Source organism: Marmota marmota, unplaced genomic scaffold (genome assembly GCF_001458135.2).
Source record: "Marmota marmota marmota unplaced genomic scaffold, marMar, whole genome shotgun sequence".
Classification (NCBI taxonomy): domain Eukaryota; kingdom Metazoa; phylum Chordata; class Mammalia; order Rodentia; family Sciuridae; genus Marmota; species Marmota marmota.
Window position 1 is genome coordinate 11,191,749 of NW_026000082.1, and position 26,233 is coordinate 11,217,981.

A 26,233-nucleotide genomic window follows, 5' to 3' on the forward strand; every position below is an offset into this window, starting at 1 on the left:
CAGCCATTGGTCAACACATCCTGGCATGTCTACTATGCTCCAAGCACTGTGCTAGAAACTTAAATACAAAAGCAAACAAGATGATGTTTGCCCTACAGCTTAGTCTATTGGGGTAGAGACACATAAAGAGACAACTATAAAATAATGTGGCAGAATAATGCACATTATTTTATGAGCACCTGAAAGGGTATACCAGTGCCATAAATGTAGCTTAAGGTGGGTCTGAGCTGTGGAATGCTAGCTCTGTGAAGGAAATGGGAAAACTATCCCTGAAGTGGCTCCTTAACCAAAGAGGCTGAAATGAGGAGCCAGGAAAGCCAGCCAAGGGAACCTCCTAGAAATGTGTGTCAGGGCAAGGGTGAAAGAAGAGGCAACTGTAAAGATAGGAGGGCCAGACAGAGAAGGCCGGGTAGGTCATGTTTGCCTTCCAAAATAAAACACCTCAAAAACTTCCTATAATTCCAGATGAAATGTAAATCACACCAGACTTAGGTTTCAGCTGGGCACCAGGGCTGCTCCTGGTTGCTCTGGGAGGGCGGGGCCTTCTGCTTTGTTCACCACCTTACCCCAGAGCCTGCAAAGGGGCCCTGGCCCTGGAGGATTTATTTATACTGGCTGGAATTCCTTCCTTCCTTTTTTCTCCTCAGGCCTCCCCAAGAGCCTCAAGGGTGGGAAAAGTGGAAGGGCGTCAGCAGTGGCCTCTATACTTCAAAAAGTGCTTTGGAGTTCATGTCGGGGTCTTCACCCTCTACCTGCTGGGTCCCCGCGTAAAAAACGGGGCTCACAAACTACTCATCGCCTAGTACTGCTGGGTAGTTCAAATGAATGTATGGAGAAAGCACTTCGAAAAATGAAAAGGTGCCCCTGCTGGCCTAGCTCGCCCAGAGTGACACGACCTGCCAAGAAGCTGTGGGGTGGCGGGGTGCCTGACTCGTGGCCTGGTGCGCCTCCCACTCTCGGGAGGCAACCCAACGCGTGACCGCTCGACGCGCGTCTCCAGGAGGCGCCACCTAAGGGGAAATGGAGGGAAGGCTCTGCAGACCCCAAGGCCGAGAAACCAGAGTCCCCGCCGCCCCCTGCGCGAATAAACGCAGCCGACCCCACCAGCGTCCCGGGCCCGGGTCAACCCCTCCTCGAGCGTCGGCGGGAAGAGGGTGGAGCGGTCCGACTCCCTCAGCCAATCATAGAAGCGGGTTCCTGGTCCGATCCCCGGCGCGGTTCACCATTGGTCGCCTCCCGGGTCTCGGCCCACCGAACCTTGGATATCTAAGCCAATCACGAGGCGGCGGGCGGCCTACCGGCTCCCGGGGCGGCGGCGGCGGGCGCTGAGCCCGCCAGGCGCTGCTCGGGTGGCGGTGACAGGCGGCGCGAGCCCGCACGCTCCCCGCGCGGCGCGCCGCTGCACCATGGAGCCCGCCGTGTCGCTGGCCGTGTGCGCGCTGCTCTTCCTGCTGTGGGTGCGCGTGAAGGGGCTGGAGTTCGTGCTCATCCACCAGCGCTGGGTGTTCGTGTGCCTCTTCCTCCTACCGCTCTCGCTCATTTTCGACATCTACTACTCTGTGCGCGCCTGGGTGGTATTCAAGCTCAGCAGCGCGCCGCGCCTGCACGAGCAGCGCGTGCGGGACATCCAAAAGCAGGTGAGCGACGCCGGCCTGACCAGGGCCCAGCACCACGGGCTTCGGGGATAGCGGTCCGTGAGGCTGCGAAGGCTAGAACGGTGCAGGAGGCACCCTAGATCTGGCGGAGGAGGAGCTGGAGCGGGGGAGGGGGGATGAATTGGACGAAGCAAATCTGTGATGGGGGCTTTCTGGAGAGGGAAGAGAATAAGGAAAGGTTTGGGGGCAACAAAACATTGCCCCGATGTTTATTGGGTGCCCACTAGGTGCAAGGCGTGTGCGGTACCTGGACGGATATAAAGAACACTCAGATGAGGGGAAGGTGCGCAACAGTCAGGTAACTCTCACCAGGCCCAAGCATTTCAGAGGAGGAAAGGCTTCCGGGAGGTGGGGCTGGGAAGGAAGGGAAATTATTCGGGAAGTTATGTTAGGTGGAGAAACTGGTGTGAGCAAAGGCAGGGAAAGAAAAGTGCTGACAGAATAAGGTTGGACAGTCAGTTTGGAGCTACCTTGGAGAGGGTCCTTGATGCCAGGTTAGAGGTTAAAGTTTATCTTGTAGCAACAAGGTAGTTTGACGCATTTAGAGTAGAAGACTAAAGCAAAAAGGCCCTAGTGAAGAGCTTCACATCCTCTGGTGACCCAGGGTTCACTCTTTGACCTAAGCAGTCCATTTCCCAGTAACTGGACATACTCCTATACTCCCAGCACCCTGCTGGGACCTTGCTGCAGCTCCAGTGGAACCACCTTCTTCACATTCAGGGCTGACTTGGAATTCTGGCCTGGGCAGTTTCTTGGTCCCCTCTGTCCCTTCTTATGTTCCTCTCTTACTGGCATCAGGTTGCAGAGAGCTTCTGTTTCCTGCTGTCACCCTCGTAGCAGGTGCAGCAGCCTTTATATTCTGTCTGTTCCACGCTGGGTGCTGCAGGCAAGAGGGTGACAATGCAGAGACCTTAGGCCTGGTGGGAGAGAATGCAATGTTTTGGAAGTGTTTTTCCTGAGCAGTCGCAGCACAAGAGCTCTGCCTGCCCTCCCTCCAGGTGCATTCTTTTCCCCAGCTCTTTCCTAGAGTTTGGATTCTTGATTTACCTGCTGATCCACCCCATCAGATGGTGAGCTCCTGGAAGGCAAGGACTGTTATCTGACTCACCTCTGGCCTCTGGGGCCAGACTCCAAGGCAGCTTGGGGAGTGCTTATGAACTCAAACTCAACAGAAGGATGCACTGTGGACTGAAAACAAGGGCTCAGCTAAACCAGTCTCTTGCCCTGGACCTGCCATGTCCCACTCCCCTATGCTATTAATGTCCCTTATTTATAATTCTCACAGGAACCCTCATAGGTCTTATACCTGTTTTACTAATGGAAAAAAAAATGGAGGTTCAAACTGAGTTACGTGCCCAGGATGACAAGCTCATCCTGGTTAGCTTGAATTCAGAGCCTGAGCCCTTGGTCTGTTTTCTTTCCCATCGTTTCCATTCCATCCTGTAAATCTGGTTGTTGTAAATAGCTGCCTGACCAGTTACCCTTTTCCAAGGACCTACCCCTGACCTTTGTCCTGTGTAGTTTGAAGAGTGTTTTTCTCAGCATTGCTTCCCTGCCCAAAATGTTGGTCACCTCCCATTAGAATCCTGTTCAACCCTTCTACCCTTCGGTAGAGGCTGGCCTACCCTCCAGCTTGACCAAGGGCTCAATGTTTGCCAGTCAGAACAAGAGCTATCCACCTCCCCTGCTCTTTCCTTCTCAGCAGGAGCAGATGCCTCCTCCTCTGTTCCTGAAGGCTTGTCATCATCAGGGTCATTCATTTCCTATTTTGTACGCTGGTCACTTATAGTCAAGGCTTTATCAAAGCTGTCCCTTCCATTGGCTTTCTGGTCTTTTCCTCCCCTTTTGTTCCTATCAGAATGGTCATGAGTTCACCTGGGTGAATGTTGAGAACAGGGCATGTGCAGAATAGGCCTCAATAGTGTTAGCTGATCTGTGACTATCATCACAAGCCCAGCTATGCTCCTAGACATGTTGTCAGACAGTCCTGGCTACAAATCCAATCCCTGCCAGTTATTTCGTGTGTGACCTTGGGAAAGTTTTATTGCCTCTGAGTTTCGTCATATGCAAAAGGGAGTCATCCCAACCACCTGGAATTGTTGTGAAAGACTGCAAAGAACAGTTACGTAGCATGGTGGGGGTACACGGTAAATGGTGATCATTGTTGTAATTGCACTAATTACCATTGCGAAACCTTTCCTGAACTTTCCAGTTAGTATTTTCAAAACACCCTGAGTATGTATTCTCTCTGTCTTCATTCTACCTTGTGGTGTAGCAATAAATCAGCTTTTTCTGTCAGCCTTGCCAACCAGGGAGATGCCAAAGGGTGGGGCCAGCAGGCCTTTTACTGTCTTAATCAATTCCTGAATGGAGGCAACTTTGCCAGCTCCCTCCCTGAAACAAGGCTGCGGTTCTCTGGGAATCCCTGGTGGGACTAGCTCAGCTTCTGTCCCACCTTGCAGGTGCGAGAATGGAAGGAGCAGGGAAGCAAGACGTTCATGTGCACTGGGCGCCCCGGCTGGCTCACCGTCTCGCTGCGCGTTGGGAAGTACAAGAAGACACACAAAAACATCATGATCAATCTGATGGACATCCTGGAGGTGGACACCAAGAAGCAGGTGAGAATGCACTGTGGGTGCCTAGCTCTGGGAGGGGGGACAGACTCATAAGATGATGGTTTTAGCCAAGAGCATCCCAGAGTGGACAGGGCCAAGGCCCATGGTCATCAAGAAAGGCTTTGTCTACCATTGCTGTTCTCCCAAGCCTCCCAGCTTGGGGACTGGTCAGCCCCATTCCACAGAAAGGCAAACTCAGAACTCAAGGGGGTGGGGGGGTCCTTTGATTGTCTTCATTTCTACAGAAAATCAAGGATGGGGAAATATGAGTAAAGATGAGACAAAAGAGCATTTGTTTACCCCTACCTGGTATGTGCTGGTAAAAAAAAATGGGCTACAAAGGTGTTGGAAGGAGGGAACCTTGTTATGAGCTTCCTTGAGACTCACTCATTTATAACAGTCTTAGGAATAGGCTTACTCTTTGGCCCACCAGTAATTCTACTTCGTGAAACCTGGCTTAAACTCCCTGCCTCTTCTCCCATATCCTTAGGCGAATCATGGTCTGCTTTCTCTTCCTATAAATTAGTTCATATTTAGAGTTTGATATCATTGGAAACATATAATATATACTTTTTGGGGGAGAAAGGTTTGGCTGCTTTAATGATTATTTCAAGATTCATTTGGGTGAAAGCATAAATCAGTAGTATGTTCTGTTTTACTGTTGTAATATTCCATTTTGTGAATATACAGTTTGTTCATCCATTCAGCTGTTGATGACACATGGGCTATTTCCAGGTTGGGACTATTACAAATAAAATGACTAGGAACTTGAGTGAGCAATCTCTTTATAGGCACATAAAGACTTTCTCCTGGACAAATACCTAGGAGTTGAGTGGCTGAAGCTTATGATATTTAACTTTCTTTATCTTTATGTTTTTCTTTTTTTCGGTACTAGGGACTGGACCCATGGGCACTCTACCATGGAGCTATACTCCCATTTAGTTTTTCACATAATTAAGTTGCCCAGGCTGGCCTCAAACTTGCAATTCTCCTGCCTCAGCCTCTCTAGTTGCTGGGATGACAGGTGTGCACCACTGTGCCAGGCTCTATATGTTTAATTTTTAAAGAAATCGCCAAATTGTTTTCCAAAGGGGTTGTAGCATTTTGCATTCCCAACAGTAGCGTGAATGTTCCCATTGCTGTGTACCATCAGAGCACAGTATGGTTAGTCTTAATCTTAGCCATTCTAATAGATGTGTACTAATATCTCATTGTGGCTTTAGTTTGTATTAATGATGGGAGTCTTTTCATGTGCATGTTTGCCATTTGTATCTTTTTTTTTTTTTTAAGAGAGAGAGAGAGAGAATTTTAATATTTATTTTTTAGTATTCTTTGTTATATGGTGCTGAGGATCGAACCTGGGCCGCACGCATGCCAGGCGAGCGCGCTACCACTTGAGCCACATCCCCCGCCCCATTTGTATATCTTTGGTGTGAGGCCTGTTCAGACTTTTCACCAATTTTTAAAAATCACGTTATTTCTTTTCTTATATATTCTATAAACCAACAATTTGCAAATATTTTCTCCCAGTCTGTGGCTTGTCTTTCAAAAAGTTTTTAATTTTGATAAAAATCTAGCTCATTAGTTTCTTCTTTTCTAGATCATGCTTTTGGTGCCTTATTTAAGAAATCTTTGCCTAATCCAATGTCACAAAGGTTTTCTCCTATGTTTTATAGAAACCAGCACACAAATAGCAGGATATCTTCTTTTCATTTAGTTCAGAGATTTAATGATTATTATTATTTTGATTTTTCTTTTGAAGTGTGCTTTGATCCCTGGGTTATACGAGTATGTTACTTAGTTTCCAAATCCTTGGAAATGTTCCAGAAATCTTTATCTTTCTGATATCTGATTTAAGTGAAGCTGTCTGGGCCTGGAGTTGTGAGCAACATTTTAACTACCAGTTCAATTTCTTTAATAGATATGGCTCTTCTCTTTGTTTCTTGTTAAGGGAGCTTTGGTAATTTGTTCTCAAAGGCATTAATTCATTTCACAAAATTGTATGATATATTGACAGACTTGTTTGTAATATTCCCAGATTGTCCTTTTGAAATCTATAGAATCTGTAGCTATTGTCACATCATTCTTTCTTTTTAACTGGGGATTAAACCCAGGGGCTCTTAACCACTGAGCCACATCTGCAGCCCTTTTTTATATTTTATTTAGAGACAAGGTTTCACTAAGTTTCTTAGGGCCTCACTAAGTTGTTGAGGCTGGCTTTGAACTCATCATCCTCCTGCCTCAGCCTCCCAAGCCACTGGGATTCCAGGCATGCGCTACCATGCCCGGCGACATCCTTCATTCTTGATATTGGTAATTTTTGAGTCCTCTCCTTTCTTCCTGATCAGTCTGGCTAAAGGCTAGTCAATTTTATTGAGCTTCTCAAAAAACTAGCTTTTGATTTCATTGATTTTTCTCTAATTGGTTGAGAAATAGAGATCTTGCTGTGATCTTTGTTATTGCCTTTCTTTCCTTATTATTATTATTTTTTTTAATGTTACTCTCCTTGTTGCAGTGCTAGGGATTAAAGCAGGACGTGCAAAGCACTCGGTTTTACCACTGAACTACATCTTCAGACCCTTTTTGTAATACTTTAAGGTTACGGCATAAATCATACATTAGACCTTTGTTTTTATCTAATAGGGATGTTTAATGCTATGAATTTTTTCCTAAGCACTGTTTTAAAGACAGCACACAAATCGCAGTATATCTTCTTTTCATTTAGTTCAGAATACTTTGATTTTTCTTTTGACGTGTGCTTTGATCCCTGGGTTATACGAGTATGTTACTTAGTTTCCAAATACTTGGAAATATTCCAGAGATCTTTATATTTCTGATATCTGATTTAATTCAGTTGTCAAAAACACTTTCAGATTAGAATGCTTTCAATTTATTGAGACTTAACTTTTTTTTTCTACATTGCTAGAGATGGAAACTGGGGCTTCATGCATGCTTGGCAAATGTTCTACCACCGTGCTTCACCCCCAGCCCTGAGATTACCTTTATAGCCCAGAATATGCTCTATCTGGGTAAATGTTTCATACTTATTTTTTTTTAATATATTCTGATATTTGGGGATGGCATGTTCTATGAATGTCCATCAGGTCATGTTGCTTAGTAGTTTTATTCAAGTCTTCTATGAACTTAACAAGTTTTATTTATTCTATCATTTATTGAGAGGGGATATTGAAATCTCTACCTTTAACTGTATACTTATTTCTCTTATAGTTCTATCAATTTCTGCTTCATGTATTTGGACGTTCTGTTATTAAGTATAAGCATATTTAATATTTTTTGGGTCTTTGATTAATCAATCCCTTTTTCATTATGAAATTAACTTTTATAACCCTTCTATATTCTTTGTTCTGAAATCTACTTTGATATTAAAAAAACAAACCACCCCAGTTTTCATTTGACTAATGTCTCTTATCTTTAAAGGGTATTTCCTCTTGTAGGCAACATGTTGTTGGGTCTTGCTTTTTTTTTTTAATATATATATATATATTTATTTTAGTTGTGGGTGATCACAATACCTTTATTTCTTCATTTATATGTGGTGCTGGGGATCAAACCGAGCACCTCATGCATGCTAGGCAAGAGCTCCCCCACTGAGCCACAACCCCAGCCCTGGGCCTTGATTTTTTTTTTTTTTTTTTTTAAGAAATGATGTATTTTTTAAATATCTTTTTTTTAGTTGTTGCTGCACCTTTATTTTATTGATTTAAATAAATCAATAACTATAAGTGTTGGCAAGGATATGGGAGAAAATGTACACTCATACATTTCTGTTGGGACTGCAAATTGGTGCATCCAATTTGGAAAGCAGTATAGAAATTCCTTAGAAATCTGGGAATGGAATCACCATTTGACCCAGCTATCCCTCTCCTCGGTTTATATCCAAAAGACTTAAAAACAGCATACTACAGGAACACAGCCACATCAATGTTTATAGCAGCACAATTCACAATAGCTACACTGTGGAGCCAACCTAGATGCCCTTCAGTGGATGAATGGATTAAAAAATGTGGCCTATATACATAATGGAATATTACTCAACAATAAAAGAGAATATAAACATGGCATTTGCAGGTAAATGGATGGCGTTGGAGAAGATAATGCTAAGTGAAGTTAGCCAATCCCAAAAAAACAAATGCTGAATGTTTTCTCTGATATAAGGAAGCTGACTCATAGTGGGTAGGGAGGAGAGCATGGGAGGAATAGATGAATTCTAGATAGGGCAGAGGAGTGGGAGGGAAAGGGAGGGGGCAGGGGATTAGCAAGGATGATGGAATGTGGTAGACATCATCATCCAAAGTATATGTATAAAGACACAAATTGGTGTCAACATACTTTATATACAACCAGAGATATGAAAAATTGTGCTGTATACATGTAATAAGAATTGTAATGCAGTCCGCTGTCATTTATTTTTTAAAAAAAAGAAATGATGTATTTTTTTAAATATATTTTTAGATGTTGCTGGACTTTTATTTTATTCATTTATTTATATGCAGTGCTGAGAATCGAACCCAGGGCCTCACATGTGCTAGGAAGTGCTCTAGCACTGAGCTATAACCCCAGCCCCTGGGTCTTGCTTTTTTATTGAATCTGACTTTTAACTGGGGGTGGTAAGACCATTTACATTTGATGTGATTGATATGATGTTTAAATCTGACATCTTGTTATTTATTTTCTATCTATCCCATATATTTTTTATTCTCTGTTTCTTTTTTTAATCTCCCATCTTCTTTTGGATTATTGAAAAAATTTTAAGATCCTCTCTTAGTTCCTTTATTGACATTAGCTATTCACTCTGTTTTGCTATGTTAGCCGCTATCTTAAGGTATATGATACACATTTTACTTACTCGGGTCCACCTTCAAGTGCAGTTACCTTATTTCACATGTAGTACATAATCATCTTACAATAATCGACTTCCACTTCTTTCCTCCTATCTTTTTGTACTATTGCTGTCATATTTTTACATGTTATAAACCCCACACTATATTATTATTTTAAATGTCAATTTATCTACTAAAGAATTTTTTTTTTTTTTGGTATCAGGGATTGAACCCAGGGGCACTTAACCACCAAGCCACGTCCCTACCCCTTTTTTATATTTTTAGAGACATGGTCTCGCTGAGTTGCTTAGGGCCTTGCTAAGTTGCTGGGGCTGCAGGAAGAACCTTTCGTATTTGTCCTTGTACTTGCCATCTCTATGTTCCATTGTATACTTGTCAGCCATGATGTGTGTGTGTGTGTGTGTGTGTGTGTACACATACCATTTATTTCCCTTGGTTGACAGGTGTTTTCTTTCAGTGCCATAAAGAAGATACTCCACTGTCTTTTTAGTTGCATTGTTTCTGGCAAGAAATCTATTACCCTCATCTTTGCTTCACTGTGTCTCATGTGTTTATTTTTACATCTGCCTGCTTTTAAGATTTTTTTTTCTTAATTACTGGCTTTTAGCAATTTTACAATGATGTTCCTTTGTATAGTTTTCTTCATAATTCCTAGGTTTGGAATTTATTATTTTTCATCAAATCTAGAAGCTTGATGGCCACTATTTCTTCAAATATTTTTTTTCTGTCTCCTCCTTCTCTCCTTTGGAGACAATCACATGTATATTAAGCTGCTTCAAGTTCCACAGTACAGCTCATTGATGAACTGTTCATTTTTTAAAATGTTTTTCTCTTTGTTTCATTTTGGATCGTTTCTGTATAATAAGTTTATTAATCTTTTATTCTGTAATATCTAATTTGCTATTAGTCCCATTCAGTGTATATTTCATTCCAAACATTGTGATTTTCATTTCTAGAAGTTTGATTGGGGTCTTTCTGATATCTTTGGAATGTTTCCTACTAAAGTATTTGAATATAGAAAATACAGTTAGAACAATTGTTTTGGTATTCCTGATTGCTAATTCTAACACACGTTTCAGTTCTGGGTCTGTTTTGCTTGAGTGATTTTTCTCTTCCCTATGGCTGGAATTTTCCCGCCTCTTTGCATGCCTAGTAAATGTCAAGTGGATTTGACATTAAGACATTCTGATGTTTTACTTCATTGGGTGCTAGGTGTTGTAGTCCTGTAAATCTTAAGCTTTGTTCTAGGAGGCAGCTGAGTTACTTGGAAACAGTTTGATCCCACTGGGTCTTGATTTTGTTGGGTGGGACCACAGCAGCATTTAACCTGGGGTTCATTGTTCCCCATTGCTGAGGCAAGAACATTCTGAGTCTTCTGTCCAAGTCCCTGGGAATCATGAGGTTCCCCAGGCTGGCTTCTGGGAACAGATACCGTTTCCTGCCCCATGTGAGCTGTCTTTACCTGTTATCTTTTCTGATGGTTGTTCCCTGCCTCGCCCCAGCCTCAGGTACTGTCTGCCTGAATGCACCAGTCCTACTCAGTTGATAGCCAGCGGCACCCTTTGCAGTTCTTCAAGGTGCTCTCTCTGCAACGCGTTCCTCCTAGTACTCTGTCCTGCGAACACTTTCCCCTTGGTCTTCCAGGTCTCTCACCTCCACCTCCACAGCTCAGTGCACTGGGCTCCACCTGGGTTCCCTTCCCCACACTGCCTAACTCCAGACAGCTGGGGCATGCGCAGAGCTAGCCATGTTTGCTTCCTGTCTCAGGGATCACTAAGTCTCAGGGCCTGTGTCCACCATGTCGAAAACTTGTTTTATGTATTTTTTTCATGCTTTTTTTCCCCCAAACAGCAGTGTAAATCTGTTCTCTGTTGCTCCATCTCAGCTAGAAGCAGAGAAGTTCACATGACAGCATATTAACATGTTCATTAAAAGCATGTTTTCCAAGGATATTTAATGATAAGTCACAGTACTGTGCTAACTTTTTAACAGGCAAGACAGCAGGGTGTGTGTACAAAATAGCAATATATAGGCATATATGAAAAAAAAACATGTAAATCACTCCATCATTAACACTGATAACTCTGAAGAGCTAGGACAGATTATTTTTGTTTTCTTTTTCACTTTTGTTGTATCTTCCAAATGAATGTTTTTCCTGTTATCTTGAAAAAAATTAAGAAAGCATTCATTGGAAAATATCTGAAAGGATGCAATCCAACCCTGGTTAGCCTAACGCCAGAGATCACCTGTAACAACTGCATAGGAATCCATACGTTGAGTGTTTTCAGGAAGGTTTGGGATGACACTTTCACATGCAAGAGCCCTCGACAGGGCTGGCCACCTTCTTGAGACCCAGGATGCTTTTCTTGTGTCTACAGATTGTCCGTGTAGAGCCCTTGGTGTCCATGGGTCAAGTGACTGCCCTACTGACCTCCATTGGCTGGACCCTGCCTGTGTTGCCTGAGCTTGATGATCTTACAGTGGGTGAGTAGTCCATGTTCAGGGGCAAGAGGAGTCTGACAATCTCAGGATCCGAGCCAAGGGTCCTTGGCCACCTTCCATTTGGTCCAGGAATGGCCACTCTTCTGTCAGTGACATATAAGCACCCTGTCTTTTACTTGCCTGAAGCCAATGACAGGGCTCTCCCTATCCACCACCCAATTTCTGAGCAACTCAGGTTAACAGACAGCACTTCTAAATTTCTAGGTTGAATCTGCTTCCCTGTGACTTGTGCTCCTTGCTCCAGTTCGACCTGTGGAACACACAATCAGTCTAATCCCTCTTTCCTTTGCACAGCATTTATGGCCCCTAGAGCCTATTCTTGTCCAGGGGAAGCACCTTCCATTCCTCTAACCATTCCCATGAGTCATGGCTTCCTGCCCACCTAGCAACAGCCCTTTCCATAAAGTCCCTCTTAAAATGAACGTGTCCAGGTGGAGAGGGACTGGAGGTCAGGTCGTGAGCATCCTGGAGGGGTCTGCCCATCCCTCCTCTGGTCAGGGGGAAGCCATCAAGCTCCCATCTAAGTCCATCTAAAATGGCAGAGATGGGAAGTCTCCCCTAGGTCAGCGTCCCCATCTCTGCCCTGACCTGCAGCTCGCTGTTCTCTCTGGCTAACGCTTGTGTCTCTGCAGGGGGCTTGATCATGGGCACAGGCATCGAGTCATCATCCCACAAGTATGGCCTGTTCCAACACATCTGCACCGCCTACGAACTGGTCCTGGCCGATGGCAGCTTTGTGCGATGCACGCCAGTGAGTTGGGGACATCTACACCAGACTGCTCTGGTCATTAGGGATCCTGGGGTCAGGGAAGTAGCTCCCTGATTTATCATTTCAAATAATAATAACAAAAATTTATATAGCCCCTTATATGTGTTTAAGCACTCTTGCGAATGCTTTTTTTTTTATATATATGTATATATAAAGGCATTTAATCCTTCAGCAGTCTATAAGGTGAGTTCTAGTATTATCTGCATTTTTATGGATAGAACAGTAATGCACAGAGAGGTTAATAAGCTGGCCCTACATCACACAGACAGTAAATCCTACACAGTTGGGGCTCAAACCTAGATAATGAGGCTTCCATGGATCATTCCAGATTGCCTCTCTGAAGGAAGTCAGGCCTCTGCATTAAAATTCTATGTCAGATGTTTTGAGGTAATTAAGAGCAATTAGAGGGGCTGTGGGACACAAACATTTGAAGAATTTTATCTAAGGAATGAGACAGAATTGAAGCTTTAAATAACCTCAGATCTGTCCTGGCATAGGCCAGAAGCCCCTGGGATAGAAAGGACATTCTGATCCTTTTGAAGGGGATATTTCAGAGAGCCACCAGAGCTGTTGGCCTCACAGAACAGAGTCAGGCACTCGCAGCCTGCTTGGAGCTCTGGTCTTGGACAGGTGCACCTCGATCAGTTTCGGCGTGTTTTCCTGAACACTTGCCTGGGCCCCCACTTTTGGCCTACTTGTTACCAGCAGAGAAAGGAGACAGATGCTACGGATTGGCCTCTCTTCTGAGGCTAGGCTTCAGATGCACAGTTAGGAGGATAAGTAGGTGGTGTGTTCAAAGCTCCTAGCATTGAGACAGGCACGCAATGAGTGTCCAGTTTCTGCTGCCACGATCAGAATGGTGCAATCAGCTAGCAGCCCAGATCGGGGGCTGGTCCATTTCTGCAGTTCCAGAGTCTTCTCCTGGCCCACTACCGAGTGTCCCTGCCCTGGCTTCCCTATTCCACTGCCTCCCCCATGTCCGCCACCTAGGGTGTTCCAGTCTAGGAGAGCATCCACAGCGCTAGTCTGTTGGTAATGGCAACCAGGGCAGGACTTTTGCAAAAGGAGCTGTTTTAGAATCAAAGAGTCTGAGTTAGAATGGCCAGAGGAAAGGCCAGCGGTTTGTCTCTGAGACAAATGTCAAAGCAAGAAATTTGTGAATTAAGAAACAGATTGACGGGACCAGATGAGATCCTGCAGGAAGAATGTTGGACCCAGAGTTAGGGAGCCTGGCCTGAGCCTAGCAGCTCTGTATCTGGCTTTTGGGGAAGCCTTGGGCAAGGTAGGCCACCTCTTGGAGGCTCACTTTTCTTGCTATCGAAAGAGGCAATGCCCCCCCACGGGCTTTGCGTGTGTGTATCAGGGTGAAGGAGGATCTCCCAATCTAGTGGACACAGGAAGGCAGGGTAACTCTTCATACCAGCTGAGAAGAGAGGCAGTGTCCTGTCGCTCGGCTACCTTGACTCTTATTTAAGGTTCAGCTCTTTTTTAGCCTGGCTTGGGCCCCCTGCCTCTTAGTCCCTGTTTGGGATCTGAACACTTCTTGTCACAGCCTTCTTCCTGGGTGTCCTACGGCTCAGGGGCTTTCCTCACTCAATGGAAGAGGACGATGCAGTCCCAGTGAACAGCCCTACTGTAGAGAGCAGCGTTGGGTTAAGTATCATGTGGAATTTGAAAGGGAAAGCTGGGTACAGTTTATGAAGTTCCTCCTCAGATGTATATGAGATAGTGACAGGTCAGGAATGCAGCCCCAGCCCCAGGTCCTCCCAGTGGCTGCATGCCACGATGTGGGGTCCAGGGTTCAAGTTCTCATCGTGTGTCAATTCGGTCTCCTAGTCTGAAAACTCGGACCTGTTCTACGCTGTGCCCTGGTCCTGCGGGACCCTGGGCTTCCTGGTGGCTGCCGAGATCCGCATCATCCCTGCCAAGAAGTATGTCAAGCTTCGGTTTGAGCCAGTGCGGGGCCTGGAGGCCATCTGTGAAAAATTCACCCACGAGTCCCAGCAGCCGGAGAACCACTTCGTGGAAGGGCTGCTCTACTCCCTGGATGAGGCTGTCATCATGACAGGGGTCATGACAGATGAAGCAGAACCCAGCAAGGTAGGCCAGGGCATCCTCTGCCCCCAGACCAAGACCCGGGGAGAAGACGGCCTGGGGGCCTGGGCCGGGCCTCTTTGAGCCTGCTCCCGGGGTCACCCCACCTGGGCTCGACCTCCTGAGGTGGCTCAGGCAGTGATGAAAGCCTCCGTCTTTTCCTCTCCTGCCACCTGCCAGGGTTGTGGGCCCCTCTTGGTAGGTGTGATCTTTGCTTCTCACAGCAGCCCCATTTTATAGACCGTGGGGGAGACCAAAGCTCCAAGAGGCGATGTAAATTTCCACAGGGTGACAAAGCCAAGATCTGATGCCTTAGAGTCCAGATCCACACTCCTTCAACTTACACCATGTCATTTTTTAGTAGCCATTTTTTCTCCATTTAGAAAGGATTTTGTCCCTCCCAAGCTGGGTGAGGCGGTGTATGCCTATAATCCCAGCAGCTTGGGAGGTGGAGGCAGGAGGATCATGAGTTCAAAGCCAGCCTCAGCAACTTGGTGAAGCCCATAAGCAACCCAGCAAGACCCCGTCTCTAAATAAAATATAAAAAGGGATTGTAGCTCACTGATTAAGCAACCCTGGGTTCAATCCCTGATACCAAAACCAAAACCCAAAAAAAAAGAAAGGAATTGAATTGTCCTTCTCTTTAGAGACTTGGAAGGTGGAAATAAGTAAAAGGAAAAAAAAGACTTCATCTGTAAATGTGACCCACAGCCAGCTGCCACTTCAGGTAGAAGACAATAGACATAGAAACTCTATGTCAGAGTTTATTTATTTCCTGTCTTTCTCTATGCATAGAGTTTAACTTGTTAAATTATAAAAGTGATAGATGATATTGAAATATATAAGAGAAAAGTTAAAGGGTATCTCTTTACCCCCAGGGTGACCACTCGGGGGTTTGGTGTGCATTCTTCCAGACCCATTTTCTGTGTGTATGTGTGTGCACACACGTGAGTGTGCTCTGATTTCATTCCTTAACATCCATTGCTGTTTAGAAATAGCCTGACTCATCGTTTACTGATGAGCATTTATGTTGCGTAAGTTGTTTTGCTCCTACAAGTAAGATGGCACTGAAGATATAAGATTCTCTCACATCTGTCCTTGGCCTTTCAATAAGACATTTTTGTAGAGTTGAGTCAAATACGTGGAATTCCTAATCTAAGGCTTTGAGCACATTAAATACTGATAAATAGGACCACACAGCCCTCCAGAAAAGTCACTTCGATGTCTGCTGGCGGCAGTGGGGTAGCAGAATTTCTTTTCCCCTACATTTTTGCCAGCACTAGTGATGATAGTGTTACTCTTTCATTTTTGCCAATCTGATAAGGCTAAAAATAGTAGATCTTTTTATTTGGCAGTTCTTGGGTTACTCGTGAGGTTGGACATCTCTTTACAGAGTTTTCCAGTCTTGTCTTCATCTGTGATCACCTCTTCGAATTCGTCTCACTGGGCATGGTAAGCGTTGCCCGTGAAACAGTGAGTCACACCACCTTAGTTGAACACACCTGCAGAACACTGCACTGAGCGAGTGCCCTGTCACTTAATGCCACTGTCCTGTAGTGGGAAATTTAAGTTGCTTCCAGTTTTTTCATGATTGTAATTAATGAAGCAATGAAGTGAGGCTGGTGCTGCCACCTGGCCTCCCCAGCTGACACGCACTCCTGGAGAGACACACTATCTAGCTTCTTTATTGTCTCCTAAGCTTCTCTGGCACATAAGGTACCCGAGGTGTCTAGACACCAGGAACCCGGTAGCCAGGTACCCCAAGTCTCAACTTCAGTATGAAGTAGGTGCCACTGCCAGTGTGGCTGGACCCTGCTTGGCGTGGTCCAAGTTGCTGCATTGCCAGGAGTGGGCCACTGGGCCGTACTTTGAGGAACAAAGACCTGCTCTGTCCTGGAGGAGTGGTGAGCCTCACCAAGCAAATGGATTCTACCCTGTATGGGGCTAGAACTAAGGGTGAGCCCTGCTGCAGGCCAGGCACCAGGCTTGGCACATCCTCTGTTCTCTCTTTTAGCCTCCCCAACCACCCCAGGGGGCAGCAGTGTCTCCATCTTGCCTGTTCAGAAAGTGAGGCTCAGAGAGGCTAAATAGCCTGCACAGAAGCGGCCAAGTAGGTCGTAAATGGAAAAAGCAAATTGGAGCAGTATGTAAAGGATGGTTGTTATTTTTATAACAACTGCATGCATGTGTGTGCATGTGTGTGTGTGAGAGTATATGTGTATATTATCTATAAGGCACAAAGAACTCCTCCCCAGATATGTATTTTTGTCATTTTTACATATGAAGAAATAGCTCAGAGAGTGACCTGTCCAGAGTCACATAGCTAGGGGATGACTGAACAATATCTGGCCCCAGCCACCCAGCCCCAGAGCCTGTGCTCTGTCCAGGATGCCCCTCCACCCCCACCAATCCCCAAGAGCATCTGCCCAGAATGCGTTTCATACATAGATGAGGGAGCTGAGGTGTGGAGAAGCTGAGTCATCTCAGGGTGCACAGCACAGTGAGTCCTGAACCATCTGTAACTGCAGAAGATGGCTCACTGTAAGAATTGCATGTTGCAGACCACAGAGTGTGCTGGTTCGTACTGCTGAGCTTCTCCAGGGGATGAGGATGTCTGGGGAAGTACTGTGCCCAGAGGATGGTGGAGCTTGGTCCAGGGGCAGCAGGGAGGTGCCATGGTCAATTAGAACTGTGGGCAGTGGTTGCAATGAGATGGGTGCCCCATGCTGGCCTAGTGAGGGCAGGAAGGAGCCCACCTGCACGGAGCTCTCTTGGTGGCAGACACTGGTAATGCCCAACCTCACCTGGTTTTCAAGTCTCAAAGGCAGCGATCAACATGACAGCTTTGAAAGGGCCAGGAGTGCCAAACGGCAGCCCGTATCGCTGTCACTCCCTGGTGGCATTTGGCATTTGTCTACATGCTGATCACAATGGCCTCTGTCATTTCAGCTGAATAGCATTGGTAATTACTACAAGCCGTGGTTCTTCAAGCATGTGGAGAACTACCTGAAGACAAACCGAGAGGGCCTGGAGTACATTCCCCTGAGACACTATTACCACCGCCACACGCGTAGCATCTTCTGGGAGCTCCAGGTGAGGCTTGGCTTTGCACAGCCCTGGGTCCACCTGGCCAGCAGCAGGAACCAGGATGGTTAGCACGGTAGCAACACTGACGCTTTGTCCTGAGGGACAAACACCTTAAGCTGCAATAGTTGTGATCCCTTCAGTGAGAGCAGCAAACTTCCTTCAAGGGTCTGGCAGTGGGTCTCTGGGCTGGTGTTTTGGGGAATAGAAGCCTGCTCTATCTTTGAGAAGCAGTTAGCCTCATCGAACCAATGGATTCTGGCTTAGTACAGGGCTGGAGAACAAGAGGAGGAAGTAGAAGGGGGCAGTCAAACTTGGCCTTGGCCTTGAAAGGTGAGCAAGAATTTGTGCTTTATGTAGGGAGGAGTGGGCAGATGGAAAGCAGGGACATTTTAAATGGGGTCAGAAAAGGCCTTTAGGAGATGAGCAGGAACTGAAGTGAGGAGGGCAGACCACGCAGAACCTCCTGGAGAGTGCCCAGGCAGGGGAACAGCTGAAACAGCTAAGGTGGACCAACGGAAAATTCACCGTGTCAGGTACACAGAGGAGGGGAACCTCCACCCCTCTGGCTCCAAAACACTTTCCTCGTTCCACAAGGAAGCCTGGTGCCCATTAAGCAGTGCCTCTCTATCCTGCCTTCCCCCAGCCTGTGGCAACCACAATTTGCTCTCTATCCCTGTGGATTGATCTATTCTAGAAATTTCATAAAAATGGACATACAGTATGTGCCTCTGGGACTTGCTTCTTTCACTTAGCAGAATGCTGTCAGGTATCAGTATTTCTCTTTGTGGCTGAATCATGCTCCATTCAATAGATGTCCCACATTGGTTTTTTCCATGTACCTGTTGGTGGACATTTGGGTTTCAGCCCTCTTACAGCAGTGCTGTCGTAAGCATTCGTGCATGAGTGTTTGTTCAAGGGCCAGTTTTTGGTTCTTTGGAGGGATGTGTACATAGATCCAGGAGTGGATTTGCTGGATTTTATGGTAATTCTGTCTGGTTAATTAAGGAGCTACCTGTTTTCCACAATGGCCACACCATTTACCATTCCCACTAGCAACATATGAGTGTTCTGATTTTTCTGCCTTCTCACCAACACTTACTTCTGAGATAGATAGCTATTTATTTATTTGTTTGTTTATTATTATTTACTTATTGCAGTTTATTTTGTTTCATTTTTCCACAATTTTTATTGGTACATTATAGTTGCGTGTAATGATGGGATTTCTTATTACATATTTTCACATGCACAATATAATTTGGCCACTATCATTCCTCAGCACTTCCTCCCTCCCTGTTATGTCTGACTGGTTGTTTTGGTGTGGTGGTGGGGGGGGTTGTTTGTTTTTTTATTTGGTACCAGGGATTAAATCCAGAGGCACTTAACTACTGAGCCACATCCCCAGTCCTTTTTATTTTTTATTTTGAGACAGGGTCTTGGATAACTTGCTGAGATTGGTCTCAAACTTATGATCCTCCTGCCTCAGCCTCCCAAGTCTCTGGGATTACAGGCATGCGCTACCACACCCAGCATGATTTTTAAAGTATTAGTCTAATTACAGCCATCCTATTCAATGTGAAATGTTTATCTCTTGGTTTTAATTTGCATTTGCTTATTGACTAACCATGTTGAGCATCATTTTGTGTGCTTCTTTAGCATTTGTATATCTTTTTTTGCAAAAGTGTCTATTTAGATCCTATGTCCATTTTTAACTGGACTGGTTGTTATTGAGTTCTAAGAGTACGTCATATGTTCTTCATATGTGATTTGCAAGTATTTTCTCCCATTCTGTATGTTGTTCTTTCGCTTCCTTGGTCATGCCCTTTGGTACTCAGTAGTTTTTAATTCAGACAAAATCCAGTTTATCTATTTCCCCCTTTGTTGTTTATGCTTTTAGTGTCATATTTAAGAATCTATTGCCAAACGCAAGATCACAATTTGCCCGTTTTTCCATAAATGCTTTATTTAAGGTTTTAGCTCTTCTGTTTAGGTTGCTGCACATTTTGAGTCAACTTCTCTATGCTGTGTGAGGTAGGAGTCGACCTCCATTGTTTTGCATGTAGCTGTGCAGTCCAGGCAGAATGTTTGGAAAACAGCACGAAGGCCGCAGGGCTAGAGCCTTGGTGCAGAATGAGGTCAAATGGCAGCCAGAGGCTGGACCCATGGCTGTTGTGAGTGTGGCAGGAAGTCAGTGGGGGATCTGAACAGGGAAGTGACAATGACCTGATTTTGTTTTAAAGAATGACTTTTAAACAGCTTGATGGCATAGCAGGTGGACAAAAGAAGAAGAGGAAAGGAAAGATTTCTGCTGACCAGGTGACAGCTTTGGAAAGAAGTGTTGGGCCTGAGATGTACTGTAAGAGACAAGCCAGTTGACAGGCTTTCCAGACAGATCGGCAGTGGGTATGAGTCCAAGGTTAGGGGCCCAATAACTGGGTGGACAGAGGTGCCCTTGGCTGCCACGGGAAGAAGCAGGGGGGCTCTGGAAGGGCAATCAGAAGCTTAGTCTGGGGCGTGTCAGTTTGAGATGCCTCCTGACACCTGGATGGGACACCTGCAGGCAGCCTGTATGTGGGTCAGGACCTCAGATTCAGCAGAGGTTGAGGCTATAAAAATAAATGTGGGTGTCAGTAACAGATGAATGTTATTTAAAGCCAGGGGAGTAGACGAGTGAGGGTGGATAAAAGAAAGGTGCAAGAGCCTGGGGGGGCCTATAGGTTAGGGGAGGGCAAACCCACCAAGGAACCCAGCAGCTGGGAGAGAAAAACCAGAAGATGGCATCCCAAGAGAGGAGTCCTCTTGTTTTTGGTGAAGGTGGCTAGTCCTGTAGGCAGTTAGCACAGGTAAGAGCAGATGCTGGGCCCTTGGTCATTGGTCTTCTTGGGGGGCTGTTGTCATAGGCTCTGCTTCTAGGAATGGGGGTCCTGGCCTGGCTGGGTCCCTAGTGGCCCCTGCAGCCCAGCAGTGCACACAAGTGAATTCACACTAGCGGTTGCTCTTGGGAAGAGTCGGGGTGTGAAAGGAGGCCTTTTTAACCTTTGTCCAATGGGATAGCTGCTTTTTTAAAGCTTCCCAGGAAACAATAAAAGATATATATAATTTATTGAGCCTTTGTAGTGTACAGGCATTGGTGAGCCGCAGGGATTCAACAGAGAAGGAAGCAGATAGGTCCCTGACCTTATAGAATGGTCTGATAATTTGAGGGGGTGCAGAAGACTCACATGCCTTCAGTGCTTGGCATGTGTGGCTTCTTTGATGAGCTGCTTCTGTCTCCATTTGTCTCAGCTCATCCACACCACAATCCAGTGACCTGTTCCTTCCATACCTGAGGGAACAAGTATCATAAGGACAGGGCCCATGTCTCCATTGCCACAGGTAGCACCAGTGCCCAGCATAGAACCTGGTACCTAACCTCACAGGTGCCTTGTGACTGTTTAAAGAATGGAGCAGCCATGGCTTCAAGGGATTCCCCCGGGCACTGAGGCTCTTAGGAAGATGGCAGGACTTGCAGCATTGAGGAACATTGCTAGCCAGGGGGCCAAAGTCTTCTCTAGGGTCAGCAGGATCACCAGCTATGAGAGCCCTGGAGGGGCTGGCAGGGAGCAGAGGGCATCACTGGAAAGCAGCAGCACTGTGTGAGGTGGCTCATCCCTCCTGGCAGTCAGCATTGTGGAAGAGGAAGGGCTGCTTCTGCTCAGCAGGGTGGCCAGCAGCCCTAAGCTGGAAAGGCAGGCAAGCGTCAGGCTGTGAGCAAGGGAAGTGCCAGTCAGCGGACTCCTTATGGAACCTGAGCCAGGCTTCACCCTCCCTGCTGTGTAACCTGAAGGAAATTACTTAAGCTCTCTGGGTATTGCTCTTCTCATTCAACAGCATTCATTTTTCAGACATTTATGGAATGCCTGCTCTGTGCCAGCCACCCTGACCTCAATTATTAGAACAGGGATGATAGCAGCCTTATCATTTTGCTCCAGAAACTGGGCAGAGTGTCTTCCATTTGATGTCTTATTAGCCTCACAAGTCCCTTTTCACAGATAAGGAAACTAAGCTCAGAGAAGTTAAATAACTAGCCCAAGGTCATCACAGCTGGTAAATGTCAGAGCTGACAATCAAACCCACACCTACTTGATCAAGTCCTAAGTGCTCTCACGCCCCACCACGTGAGGAGATTGTACATGGAGTACTTACATGGAGCACAGAACAAGGACCTGGCCCTGATCCATGCACGTGGACCCTCAACCCTGCTCTCCACCCCCGCCTCCATCTTGCAGGATATCATTCCCTTTGGCAACAACCCTATCTTCCGCTACCTCTTTGGTTGGATGGTGCCTCCCAAGATCTCCCTCCTGAAGCTGACCCAGGGCGAGACCCTGCGCAAACTGTACGAGCAGCACCACGTGGTGCAGGACATGCTGGTGCCCATGAAGTGCCTGCGGCAGGCCCTGCTCACCTTCCACAACGACATCCACGTGAGCCAGGGGCCGGGCGGGGTCCCACCGAATCCCCAGTCTTATCTAAGCCACTTGCCCCACTTTGGCAGGCCTGCCCTCTGGGCCTCACCTTCCCCAACTACAAAATGGGGGGCTCATCCCAGCCTATGGGGGCCTCAGCCTATCTCAGCGATGGCCTGGAGATGAGCCTCTGTGGACCGCTCGGGTGGGTCGCCTCATGTGGGGGAGTCGGGAGTCTTAGGCAGGACTGGAGGGGGCGGGCTACAGCCATGCAACTGTCACCTGCTGGAGAAAAAGCACCAATACCCTCCTCCCTGGCCTCCTCAGGTCTACCCCATCTGGCTGTGTCCGTTCATCCTGCCCAGCCAGCCAGGCCTGGTGCACCCCAAGGGAGACGAGGCAGAGCTGTACGTCGACATCGGGGCATATGGAGAGCCGCGGGTGAAGCACTTTGAAGCCAGATCCTGCATGAGGCAGTTGGAGAAGTTCGTCCGGAGCGTGCATGGGTGAGCAGGTGTCTCAGGGTGCCAGGGGAGTTGTGGCTTCTCCCACGTGCCTCTTATCTCCCACCCTTCTGGATGCCATCAACCCGTGCCCTCACCCGCTTCTCTCCCTCTGCAGATTCCAGATGCTCTATGCCGACTGCTACATGAACCGGGAGGAATTCTGGGAGATGTTTGACGGCTCCTTGTACCACAAGTTGCGCAAGCAGCTCGGTTGCCAAGACGCCTTCCCTGAGGTGTACGACAAGATCTGCAAGGCCGCGAGGCACTGAGGGGGGCCGCCTGGAGAGACAGACACGTGGCAGGGACAGGCGTCTTCCCTTTACTCCAGCTTGGCTGCTTTCCCAGATCCACATTTTCAGAAAGAATCCCCTGCAGAAATCCCATCCAGAGAGCCCTGACCGCTTCCTACTGGCTTCTAGGGGCAGCCCAATCAGGTGGCAAGGACATGGGATCTGGAATCAGGCACACCTGAATCCAGGCTCAAGATTAGCCACTCATTAGCTGTGTAACTCTGGGTGAGTCACTTAATCCCTCTGTGTCCCAGCCTCTTCATCTGTTGAAGGGGCAGTAATACCTACCTGCAGGTTGTCCTCAAAGTCATGCACCTGTCACATGGAAGGGGCTGTATGAGCAGGAGCTGTTATTAGTGCTTCCCATTCAGTGTCATTCTGACTAAAGTGCTTTGGATTCAGCAGCTGAGTCCAAAAAGGCCACCTGGGTTAGGTCCCCTGGGCACAGGTTTGGCTGGAATGATGAAGGGGACGCCCTGGAGTTGTACTGCCATTGCCTGAGTCAGTCAGAAGAGCTCCTCGTGGGGAGAAGGAAGACTACTCTCCACCCCTGGGGTCTCAGGAGGGCAACACATAGGGTGGGCAGGCCCGAGATGTGCCGTGCCAAAGCCAGGTTCGATTCCAAAGTTCTCTCTGCCATCCTTGGTGATGTCCTATCCCTTTCTCCTGCATGCTCAAGCCTGTGGGTCCACCTCAGCCGTCACCAAGTTCACTCAGAGGACTGTGTTCCTGGAGAAGACATCTGGGATCCTGTCCGGCCCGGCCCAGTATGCCCAGGTGGGGAAAAGGGCCTTGGTTCTGACTGGATCCAGAGCACCAGGCTCATTCTCCATGGCTCACCAACCCCCTAGGCCTCCTCTTGTACGCAGACCCCACTTAGGCATGGTGGGGGCAGGTCCACGCTGCTCTGTGGCATCAGGGCAGGTGGACTGCAACAGGTGGGAAAGTGGAGTCCGCCATCATTGTGTTTCTGTGAGGAGTCTCGCTGTGGGGCTGAAAGAAAAGACCATCAACTGGATTTCTCCAATCATCAATCCCCTTTTTCTTTCTCCCGCCCCAGCTGTAGTTAATTTCAGTGCCTTACAAATCCTAAGCTCAGAGAAAGTTAGCTCAGTTTCCGTTCAGAGGGAAGGGACCTTCCTAGGTCCTTCTGCCTTGTTATCAAAGCCTGTTTGTTTACGCAGCTCCGCTTTGAGAACTGCTGGCCCAGCTGGAAACCCAGAATGTGGGAAGGACCTATTAAAGGGAAGCCAGGTCTGTGAGCTGAGCCAGTCACGGCCATGATGATGGAGTCAGGGGGCCTGGCTTTCAGTCCCTGCTGTACCGTCAACGAGCTGTGCAACCGTGGGCAAATCATTTGTCCCTCTGAGCTGCAGTTTCCTCATCTGTCACATTGGAACAGATAAGACCTCCCTAGAGCCTTTCTGTCTTCGATACCATGGTTGCAAAACCCATGAGGACCAACCCTTATTTGTGTTGAAAGTCAGAGGAAGAGTAAATGAGGCAGGTGACCCTTAGGGATTGTCCGTCATTTAAGGTCCTTCCTTCAGCCCCAGGGCCAGTTCCCATCTCATTTTCAGAACGGCTCATCTTCAGCTGGCTTCTGTCTTGTCCCTTCCAGGGCCAGTATCCTCTTGAGATCTTGTCACACTTTTACTGAAGGACCTTCCCATCCAGGCCTTGGCACACTGCCGTGTCTTCATGTGGTCCTGTGAGGTCTGGCTGTGGCACTCAGGAGGCAAAGGAGCCACCCTTACCCATTGGCCTCTGGGCGAGGCAGAAGAAAGTAGCCTTCATTCTCTAGTCTGCAAAGCCGCACGTTGTGGCCTGAGCTCTGAGTGGGCCCCGGGCTTCCCCACTCGGTGTCAACTGATGACTCCACTTCTGTGGATGAATGGTTGACCTGAGAGGTTAATCCAGCAGCTAAAGTGTCATCATTTCACCAGTGGAGGCCCCATCGCAAAGCCACTGGTGGCCAGAGATGCCAGCATCCTGTGTCACCCTGAGTCCTATAACCCCAGTCCAGCCCTTCACCGACCTTAGGCAGAACCCAGGGCTTCAAAGGGAAGGTTTTTGGAATCCCACCACGTTGATGTTTGGCCCCTGAGACATCTTGCCTGAAAGAGGCCGTCTCCCAAGCATGCTGAGCCGCATTCTAGCTTTTCTTGTAGCCAGCCCTGTCATTGTCCATCCATGTGGTGGCTTTGGGCAGAGTTAAACTTGGTGCCACGGGGCAGTGAGTGTAGAAAGGAACAGTGAGCCTCTCCCCTCCAGGGCCCTGGTTTCTTGGTTGCTTGAGGTTTAATGTAAAATCCCGTTTCTTTTGAAGGATGAATTGTTGACTGTTAACTGACAGAGAAGAGAGGGGTGGGGATGGGTGTGGCGTTGTGTGGTGTGTGATTTTTACTTTTTTTTCTTTGGTCGTGGGGACCAAAGAGAAAGGCATGAGTCTCCCCTATGAGGCTCTTGCAGCTGCAGACACTGTGCCTGCTTGAACACGCGTCCTGTGGCTGTGGGGCTGCTGCTTCTGTCAAAATAAAAGTATGGCCTGGAAGCTAGCCTTTGTCATCTCTTGCTCAGGGCCACGATGCACAGTCACTCCTGGGCTTAGGTGCAGGCCATGCTGCTCTGCCCCTCAGATGCCTTCTCCAAACCTGCGTGCCCAGGGACGGACAACAAGAACATGGGGGGATGAGCTGCATTTCTGTCATCCTAGTGAGGTCTGGACTGGGCTCTCCTGGGGTCCCCTGCCAGGTAGAGAACAGGCCGCAGTGGGGAGAGCAAGTGGCGAGGCCAGAAAAAAGACTGGAGTCCAAGCGAGAGGAGGGCTGCTCAGGTCAGGGTGGGGCAGTCCTTTTTAAGGCACCAGACAGAGTCATCAGGAGGTTTAGCTACCGTCCTGGCTTTATCACTTGGTTGTGACCGACTGGTTTTGACAAGCTAGTTAATCCCATTGAGTGTTTTCCTCATCTATTAGTTCAGGAACCATTAGCTGTCCACCAGAGCACATTCCTCCCTTTATACACACACAGCTGGATGGTGTTTCTCAGCCTCCCTTGTAGTCAGGTGTGACCTTGAAAAGAGTGTTCTCCAGTGGAATGTAAGCTGGGTGAAAATGACATCTTGCCTGAAAGAGGCAGTCTTCCAAGCATAGGAGGCAGGGCTTAGGTGCAGTTGGAGAGAGACTGGATCCCTGAGTGACTGTATGGAGAACTGGCCACCAACCCAAACCCTATCCTGAGTTATGGGAGCAAGAAAAACTTCTATGGCAGTTGAGCCACCTCAACAAGGTTGTATAGTAGTTCACCTCAAATACCATAGGCTAAGTGAATAGATATAAAAGTTGAATTTAATGCAAAAAAATTTTATGCAAACACAAGGATATACATAGTGGTCATTTTCCTAAAA

At 47.2% G+C, this 26,233-nt stretch overlaps 1 protein-coding gene across 1 annotated transcript; it reads left to right on the top strand.

Annotated features, from left to right (window-relative positions):
• Positions 1–1,283: 1,283 nt before the first annotated feature.
• On the top strand, positions 1,284–25,379 carry Dhcr24 (24-dehydrocholesterol reductase). Its single transcript, XM_015484946.2, has 9 exons — positions 1,284–1,637; positions 4,118–4,273; positions 11,511–11,616; positions 12,267–12,385; positions 14,240–14,503; positions 17,447–17,590; positions 21,850–22,047; positions 22,357–22,535; positions 22,651–25,379. The coding sequence occupies exons 1-9, from the start codon at positions 1,407–1,409 to the stop codon at positions 22,802–22,804; spliced, it is 1,551 nt and encodes a 516-aa protein (XP_015340432.1). The 5' UTR covers positions 1,284–1,406; the 3' UTR covers positions 22,805–25,379.
• Positions 25,380–26,233: the final 854 nt, after the last annotated feature.

Excerpts from the sequence above, each read along its gene's own strand:
- Dhcr24 (XM_015484946.2), top strand. The coding sequence starts at position 1,407 with ATGGAGCCCGCCGTGTCGCTGGCCGTGTGCGCGCTGCTCTTCCTGCTG. Across the intron at positions 12,386-14,239 it reads GCTTTGTGCGATGCACGCCA|TCTGAAAACTCGGACCTGTT; the intron begins GTGAGTTGGGGA and ends TCGGTCTCCTAG. Across the intron at positions 17,591-21,849 it reads GCATCTTCTGGGAGCTCCAG|GATATCATTCCCTTTGGCAA; the intron begins GTGAGGCTTGGC and ends TCCATCTTGCAG.